This window comes from Mercenaria mercenaria, chromosome 11 (assembly GCF_021730395.1).
Source record: "Mercenaria mercenaria strain notata chromosome 11, MADL_Memer_1, whole genome shotgun sequence".
Taxonomy (NCBI): domain Eukaryota; kingdom Metazoa; phylum Mollusca; class Bivalvia; order Venerida; family Veneridae; genus Mercenaria; species Mercenaria mercenaria.
Window position 1 is genome coordinate 50,695,469 of NC_069371.1, and position 9,244 is coordinate 50,704,712.

Consider the following 9,244-nt stretch of genomic DNA (forward strand, 5'->3'; position numbering starts at 1 on the left):
AAAAAACAATGGATAATCATGTACGTTCTTGAAGATATTCCCTTTTATTTCTTTTTCATCTTTTTTTTTTTTTACAAAACTCTTTTCTGTAATCCATTTTAATGTCTAAAGAAGTAATTGCCACACTGACATTGCGATCTTCAGAAATGTATTTGATAAATATATCTTCTAAACTCTAGAAATTATTAAATATCGTATCAGTTGTTCTAAAATTCCGCTTTCATTGCTAGTCGAACTATTTCGGCTTCACAGGTGTGACAATACTTTATGATTACTCTAGTATGTATATGCATAAACTGTGTTACGTACAAATCACCTAAATATTCAGAAGAAAAACATGAATTCATTTGTACACTAGTTTTGGATAACTTGCTCTCTTTGGATGTTTGCGGTTTCTCACTGTTAATTTTAAGATAATAATCTTTGTTTCTAAGTAATGTGTTCATATTTTGCATTGAAAACATAATCGGTTAGTGGCACATGTTAAGATATATCTTCCGACAAGCGAAGCGTGGTCATCAATCACTTGTTGTTAGATCTATATGAATGTATATATTATAAAATAGGAATGTATATTCATTTGTTGATCAACATGAAATGCTAATGTTAGATATGTATTGAATCAAACCGATGCTCTTATAGCCAATTTGGAAGATAGTATTTTCAAGATTGTTTGAAATGGTTACCAAATTACAGCGTTGTGATGCAAAAGTTCCATGATGGCTATGTTTAGTTTTATACACATTGACACGAACCTCCGACGTACTTTTTGTGTTAGCAATTGCCTTAGGAACGCCCTCTTTGAACGATATCTGTAAATGGGATATATGTCTGCCAGAAGTTCATTAAGTGATAAGTTGAATATCTAGTGGTTGCAATACACCAGTTACAGACGCCCTGGTTTACCATATCACCTTTCTGTGTTCATTACATTGTACAAGGCTTATACTCACCAATGGTGAATTTGCTAATGACAGTTTCAGGGCTATGCCCTGTTGTTTCTTCTATGTTATTTATATGTTAAGGTTTGTCTATCTATTTTTGTGTGTACACATATACAATGTTGGAAGGTTTTCGGTTGGAAGGGATTGCGTTCTTAGAACGAAGGGTTTCCCTGTTGGATATGTTCTCTTGTTATAATTTACATTTATCAAGCGTAGCAGCGACATTGTCCCATCTTAAACATCAATGGGAGAGGAACGACCAAGAAAAACAATGTTAAACACCATTCATCATAGTTAGAGATTCCGCCGCACAAGCCGAGTACTTTACCGTATGATAGGGTGCAAAAATACATAATTTTGTTAATTATGCATGGCGGCTAGTTTACCAAATGGTACGGCCCTATTAAAACCCCTTTCCTGTCTCCCGGTTCTACATTTCAAAGGCATGTAGGTAGAACTTGCTTAAACGTAATTATTATAATTAATCACTTGCTTGTTTATTTATTTACTGATATATGTTATATATCTGAAACTCATTTCTCGTGTGTTTACATCTATCTCGTTGAAAAGGGGCAAATGTCAAATTAAAAGGAGGGCAACAAAGCACAACTATTCAAGTACCTTTTCACTAAAGAAACCTAGGGGAATAATTCAATAACATAAACTTCTCATAAGCTTCTATTCATTTAATGATCGCGTTTTTTTTCTAAAATAAGCAACTGACAAATATGGTAGACAAATGTTCTTGAAAAGAACTTGTTTAAGAACAAATCGTCATCAAGACGATAGACTGGCTTGTAAGGCTTGTGATCTAAGCACAGGGTTTCAAAAATTGATCACTTGCATAAACTTCACGTGTCTGGCAATCAAACGCACTTACACCAGATGTTTTAAAAGTCGTTTTGACCTATCTATCAGTATATATAATGCTTCATTTTGAAAATGGTCAGCTCCAAATACACGGCTACCTGTGTAGTTACCATACAGTTTTCCTAGATATGGCAGGAAAATATTCTTGTTTTGATTTTTCTTATTTATGATATTGTCCCTATTAATGAAATTTCCTTATTTATGAAAAACTTTATTTATTCATGAAACTAAGACAATTAAGTTTGCTTTTGCGAAGTTAGGTCGTAAATTGAATCAATTTATATGTTTCAATTCTTTGACGTTACCAGCATTTCGACATATTACTAGCTACATTGTGTTCTAAAAGTAAACTCATTTTCAAAATATTTTAGTCAGGCATTTTTATACAGTAGCAAACTATCAAGTGATGTGTCAGATTTTTGTTATATAGCTTACCCTACCTTTATGCAAAAAAGGGAAAATTGAGGGGAATAATAGAATTTGCTTTACCAGGTCAGTGACGAAATAAAAAATTTCGGCCTTCTTTGATGACCTGATTAAAACGACATCATCATGTTTCAATGAAAATACAGTAGACATATATTATGCAAAGGCGGTATCTAAATGTGAGACCGTCACGTTTGAATTGTGCTTAACACAATTTATCTTTATACGAGGATTGTTCGAACAGAAATATAGGCAATCTTCTCATTTGTTTATCTATTAGATTTAGTAAAGGATCATATGGATTGACGTTCTGCTTATACAAAAGAAATCACCAAGCTCAAATATTCAAAACCTCAGTTTCGTAAGCTTGATTATGACAGTTTCATATGATTTGGCACAGACGATTTGTATCGAAGTTCCATAATTAACAACCAAAGGTGTAGCTGCCCCTATAAATCTTAACAAGTTTTTCGTATTGGAATTGTCTTTATGTTTGGGAAGAAAAGAATAACAACTCAAAGTTTTCATCGACTCTAAACATACTAACAAAATTAGGTTCCTCTTAATATAGAAAGATATAAAAACCCGAACAGAAGTTTCATAGACAGGAAAAACAAACATCATAATTACACAATTTGAAAAGAATAGTTGCTTCATTTAGGTTAAAAAGGGATCAAAATGCTCCCTTTTTGTTGAAGTACAAAGTACACATCCAGGAACATCCCTCGTAAAGGAATTGTGTAATATAAGCGGAACCTGGGTTAGAACGTTTATCACTGTCAGGAATTTAGCTTTCTGCACTTGCATCATGAAATATTTGATATGGAAAGGATCGTTATTCAATTAAGATCGTGAAGGGAACGGTTATCTATTTTCTGAATCAAAGAATGTTATTGCATTATTGCATGCAACAACAATTATACCCTAACGTTTACTTGGAGCTGAACTTCGGATACAACAGCAAATGTTTAATATCACATAGAAATTATGTGCAAAACACAAGGTTAGTCTTACTTTTCCTTCTTTTGTTTTATAATGTTAGAAATGTTAAGCATTTTAAGGGCTATTCGAGTTCAAATTTTCAGTTGAAGCATTGTAATTACAGAATAATTTAGCGGCTATTAGTTTGTAAAACTTTTGTTCAGACATTTACGTAGTTGGTTAGTTGATTTTTCAAGTTTAGAAATGAACAAAATTTTTCTTCGAATCGTAGAATAAATCTTAATTCCTATGTTAATTATTATGTATTCAATCTCTTAATAAACTTCATCTCCCAGTTCTTCGGATCGTATAAAAACTTTTGCGTGGTTTGTTGTAGGATATACCACAGTTCAAATGTGCAATAATTGAAATACGGGGCATTTAGACAATAAACCACAAAGAGGCCTTGCTTATATCGTTCTAACTATTATAACCGAATCGATTTACGTTCATGGTGTTGTAAAGTAACTGGCATCGTGCGGCAAATGGCGATCCCATGATGGTCTGGACATCAAAACTCTTTGTAAACCACATAATATACAATACTCACTTTCCTTCTTTCTTTAACCTTTACCTTGTTAAATCTCTATAATGAACTTATTAACCCATTATTTTAAATGGGGGCCATACGCCGCTTTTCATAGAATTACACGCTAGTGTATCATTGAAGGTTCCATGTGCACCACCGTATGAACACATCTGCGGATGACTCTAAATTGTTGTTTGTACTTTTAGCATGTGTAAATGTGGTTCTGCTCAACCCGGGGTTAGGGGGCGTGGACGGTAGTATGCATTTCCACTACCGTCTATGAACAGGCTCAATCAAACCGAGCCTGCAACATTTTCGTTTTTGTCGTGTTGAGCGACCTGTAGAGTTTCCACTTTTTCTAGTTCAACCATCTTTCAATTTGGACAGTGCCATTAATTGTTAAAAGGGGTTCCTACCAAACAATACAGACTTAATAGCGAACAATCCACATCTTGATCAGACTGCACAGATGTGCAGGCTGATCATGATCTACACTGGTCGCAAAGGCAGAATCAATCGTGTCCAGCGTGATAACGGTTAACTGACACGTAAGAATATGTAACAAATTTTAAAATGTTATCGTATCAAGTGAGCTAGACAGATAATGAAAGCATTTCTCTAATATGAAACACTATGTTCATTCTGATAAATCTTTACGCATTTATAATATGAAGCTTTCTACTAAATTCAGAATTCACTTCAGGGCAAATAACATTTTGTAGGACATTGGTCAAATACTTTTCTGTCATATGTTAACTTTATAAACTTTGTTTTCTTATAATCAGACATGAAGCCATTGCCTTTCAAATGTCATCTGTTACATTCGATAACTATTACAGTTTGTTTCATGACGTTTACGTTTACATGTAATTAGATTTATCAAAATCATCAATAACTTACAACTTCTCATGTGATTATAACAATACATTTAATGTTAGTACAAAGTATCATATAAACATCCATATTTTTTACACTTTTAATGACTTCAAAGAACTTAAAGAAACATTCAAGCAAACTCTCTTCATTTAATTATTATGTCATCTGATGTTTGTTTCAGCTATTATACCACATAAGAGTTCTTCTAATATGTTTTTTTGTTTCTTTTGCTTTAGAAGATGAATGTTATTTTCACTTGTCTGGTACCGCTGTTTTAAGTAGTCTGATACGTTTTTTGATAGATTTTTGATAACTCCATTTAGGCCGGTTTTTCTGAATGTCAACGTTAAACTAATTCCAACAGAAACTTTCTTATGATAAATATGTTCTTTAATATGAAGTGAAACACTAAAAAAAAGTCCTCAAAAATCGGGCGACAGGGTTTTCAGATACAACGTCGGAAAGTTTATGTTTTGTTCGTTTTCTGACGATGTCCATTACCATACACCATATCTCTCGTTTTCCTACTTCCGGTTCTGACGTAAACAAAGCGTCTGCAAAGTTTACTGTGAAAGTGTTACATTATCCGTTTATTTAACCACCAAGACGAATATATTTCAAAGGATTGGTAAATATACGTTTATTTGCAACAATAAATACAACATTTACGCCACTATGACTTTTTAAAGAGGCGAAAATAAGCAAGGTCTTTTAATGTTTTATGTTTTTCGCGATTTGTTTACTAGAGGCTAATACACTTTATTATGTCCAGTATTGGCCACATATGCTTTAGTACAGTAAACATACGTATTTATATCTATAATGGTAATGAAAAAAACAGGTATTTATGAAAAAAATAATAGAAAAACACGTTGCCTAATAAGGAATATAACCAAAAAAAAATCTACGGAAGCGTTTTTGGGTCATAAATTTAAAAATGGAAAAACTCTGCAAATAGGCTATTGCGTTTATTTTTGACTGAAAGTAACGAATATATATTATTATTATTCGAAATAATATTTGTTTTTCGTTAAATTGATTAAGAAAAGATATTATGATTCATTGTAAAGTTTTAATTGTAGTGAATTGTAACATAGTAAACCCATTTATTTCTATTTAAAACGAAAAAAGTAAATTTATTTTATTTATTTTTTGTTCATTTCAGGAAATATGGAATGCGTAGCACGATTAATTATATTTGAAACACTGTTAAAGAGAAGCTGATGAAACAGATGTACATTATCTTTGATTACTGCTGCTTACTGCTTTTTCTGGCGATGAGCATGAAGTAAGACCATAATGATTTTGAAATTTTATAAGTTATATCTGAACGGCATTCATGAAACTTAGTTTAGTTTTGAAAAAAAAGAATAATGATTTCGTTTTTATTTCAAACCAGGTAACTATTGCAACGGAAGTCTGTTCACATCAATGCGATATGTACACTAGATGTCTCGATTTTTTTTTTTGTCATAAGGTATTAACGAAGTACGCTGTGATATATTAAAGAACTCTCCATATTGTTTTCCAGCACTGAGCAGCAAGCCTGTGTTATTTGTAAAGTAAAAGATGAAGGTCCTACTGCCAAGCTTGGTACAAAGGGGTGCATGAGTTTAGTGACAGTTAGCAAGAAGAAAGGTACACAGTTTTATATTTTTCTAATTATTCTGCGTTGAAAGATTTCAGTTCTCAGAGGACATGGAAGAACAATGAAGCCAGTTATGTCCTGTTTTATACATGAACAATTATTTGTTATTATCAACTTATTATTTTTTTTACATTATATATGTAATTAAAAGCATGCATCGAATAATGCATAATTTGATTATGTCAATTTATAATTCATGCATAAGTAAAATATAATCCATACTTTGATCCTAGTGAACACTGGTAATATTAGACTGTAGATTATTGAAGTACTTGTCAAATCAGGTATGTACCAAATGCTTTGCAATTTCAGGTGATCTGCTATGTGTTTCTCCGGGCCAGATAGTACATCTTGAGTGTAGGAGGGTCTACTGTCACCCAAACCAGCTTAGAACATCAAAAGAAAAGTCTGATTTAAGCTCTAGTGTAAAGACACGGAAATCTGGTGAAACAGCATTTGATTTTGAAAGTAAATGTATCTTTTGTGGTACTGACGCAAAACAAAATGAAAATAAAAGAGGTTATGACGTTTTCCCAGTTAGAACTCTAGAATTTCAGCAAACAATAAAAAATGTGTGTAAACAGAGAAATGATGAATGGGGAAATGATGTACTTTGTAGGCTTGAATTTGTACACGACCTTCCAGCTGCTGAAGCTCGATATCATCAAGTATGTAGCGTTAATTTTAGGACAGGTTATCAAATTCCTACGCCATATAAATCTCCTGTTAATTCTCAAAAAAGAAAAAAGGTAGACCAACTAAAAAAGAAATAGAAGACGCATTCTTTGATACCATGAAGTATTTTGAAAATCATGAACATGATCAGGTAACACTGTCAGATCTTGTGAAAATTATGTCAGAGCTGTGTGGGGATGATGAAGCATATGGTACAGCTTATATGAAAAAAAGAATGATTGAACATTTTTGGGATGCTATCATTATATCAGAACTGAATGGGAAACATGACGTTGTAACATTTAAAAGTACAGCTCATTCCATTTTACATTCTTTTTATAATAGAAATGGCAAACAAGATAGTGAATCAGAACAGAAAGCTATCATACTAACAGCAGCAAAACTTATTATCAGTGATATAAAGTCTGGCGAGTATTCAAAAGAAATTTATCCAACAGCATCCGAAATTATGTCACTTGAATCTAACCTTAAGTATGTCCCTGAAAGTCTCCAAATATTCCTAAATAAGATAATTGATAACAAACAAGGAGAAAAGAAGATTGCATCTATAGGTCAAGCAATTGTGCAAGCTGCTTGCCCAAGGAGTGTTATCGCACCACTACAGATAGGTTTAGGTGTGCAAGTCCATCATCTAGTTGGCTCTAAAATGCTACTTGAATCTTTACATAGTCTTGGTTTCTGTTCCTCTTATCAAGAAGTTCTGAAATATGAATCTTGTGCTGCAGTTACACAGGGAACAACTATTCACACAACTAATAATGAATTTGTGCAATACATAGCCGACAATGTCGATCATAACATTTGTACATTGGATGGACTGAACACATTTCATGGGATGGGCATAATTGCAGCTGTTACTCCTAGACTTAAAACGAATCAAATTATCCCACGTGTACATGTAGCAAATGAAGAGGTAACTGATATTGCAAAAATTGACATTCATTTCTACAAACAAAAGAGTAACAAAATGGAAGAGATGATATTTAAACATTTAATTGATTTAGCAGACATTGAAGAACCACTGAGAGAACTTGACTTCCTGATTAAAATTGCACGACGCGTTGGGAGTACAGTCACCAGGTTGGTCCGGATTTATGCAGATGGTACATCATGGAAAGTATCCCGGAGAGTCATCCTTGGTGTTCATGCCTATGATTGATATGAGTGCAAGTGACCTGTCTTGTATCTTTTCAACGCTGCACTTTGTAGTTTCACAATCTAACCATTCGAATACAAACCCCGGTTCTTACCTTCGATCAGCCTCTGTACTGGAAGGCACTCAATATTATAGAAAATGAACCAAGTGAAGCAAGATTAAATCAGTCGTGGTACGGTTGGGTGATTTCATACCGAGATGAGCTTTTTAGGGTGCATTGGCAGATTAATGGAAATACTGGCCTGAAAAGAACTTCTTGCGACTGCTTATGCTGAAAATACAGTTGGACATATGCTTGATGGTAAAGCTATAAACAGGGCAATCAGAGGACATTTTCTTGTAGATGACGCATTAAATGTTCTGCTGCTTGAAAAGATGCTGGCACAGAAAGATCAATCTTCGGATAGTAACAACAATTCTATCCAAACTAAAGACGACACAAATGATAACATTGAACCAGAAACTGGAAGTGACATTCTCAAAGAAGAAGACACAGAACAATGTGACATCCAGGAAGTGGAACACACAGAACAAAATGACATTCGCAAGGTAGAAGAAAGGGGACAAATCTAAATTTGTCTAGATTTGTGACATTAACAAAGAAAAAAGCACAGAACACAGTGACATTCCTAAAGTAGAAGACATCCTTCATGATATATTGAATAAGAGACGAGCCCCGGAATCTCTGCAAAATAACAAGACAATACTTGAATTGATGGAAAGCTATGAACAAATGAAGTTGGACCTTTTGAAATATAAAACTGCTAGGCTTTGGCTGCAATATATGGAAATGATAGATATACTAAAATCATTTATCAAAGCAGAGCGAACTGGAAACTGGTGTCTACATCTGAAATCCATGCAGAAAATGCTGCCATTCTTTGCAGCAGCCGGTCACAACTTGTACCTGAAATCAGCTTATCTGTATCTGCAACAGATGATAAGTCTTCCTGATAGCAACCCACAACTTCATAACGCATTTTGCAATGGGTTTCATGTTGTACGCAGAAGCGATCGCTACTGGGGAGGTCTTTCAACGGATTTGGCGATAGAGCAGGTCTTAATGCGAAGTGTTAAGTCGGTCGGTGGTCTTACTAGAGGAAGAGGGATGACAGAAG

The 9,244-nt window shown here is 33.8% G+C and overlaps 1 protein-coding gene across 2 annotated transcripts; it reads left to right on the forward strand.

Annotated features, from left to right (window-relative positions):
• Positions 1-4,963: 4,963 nt before the first annotated feature.
• On the forward strand, positions 4,964-8,022 carry LOC128546895 (uncharacterized). 2 transcript variants are annotated; one of them, XM_053518298.1, is made up of 4 exons: positions 4,964-5,254; positions 5,792-5,914; positions 6,158-6,264; positions 6,587-8,022. In XM_053518298.1, exons 2-4 carry the CDS (start codon positions 5,850-5,852, stop codon positions 7,045-7,047), a joined length of 633 nt encoding a protein of 210 aa, XP_053374273.1. In that variant the 5' UTR covers positions 4,964-5,254; positions 5,792-5,849; the 3' UTR covers positions 7,048-8,022. The 2 variants fall into 2 exon arrangements, with proteins under 2 accessions (XP_053374273.1, XP_053374272.1); XM_053518297.1 differs by having other exon boundaries at positions 4,964-5,914.
• Positions 8,023-9,244: the final 1,222 nt, after the last annotated feature.

Excerpts from the sequence above, each read along its gene's own strand:
- LOC128546895 (XM_053518297.1), top strand. The coding sequence starts at position 5,850 with ATGAAACAGATGTACATTATCTTTGATTACTGCTGCTTACTGCTTTTT. Across the intron at positions 5,915-6,157 it reads TTTCTGGCGATGAGCATGAA|CACTGAGCAGCAAGCCTGTG; the intron begins GTAAGACCATAA and ends ATTGTTTTCCAG. Across the intron at positions 6,265-6,586 it reads GACAGTTAGCAAGAAGAAAG|GTGATCTGCTATGTGTTTCT; the intron begins GTACACAGTTTT and ends TTGCAATTTCAG.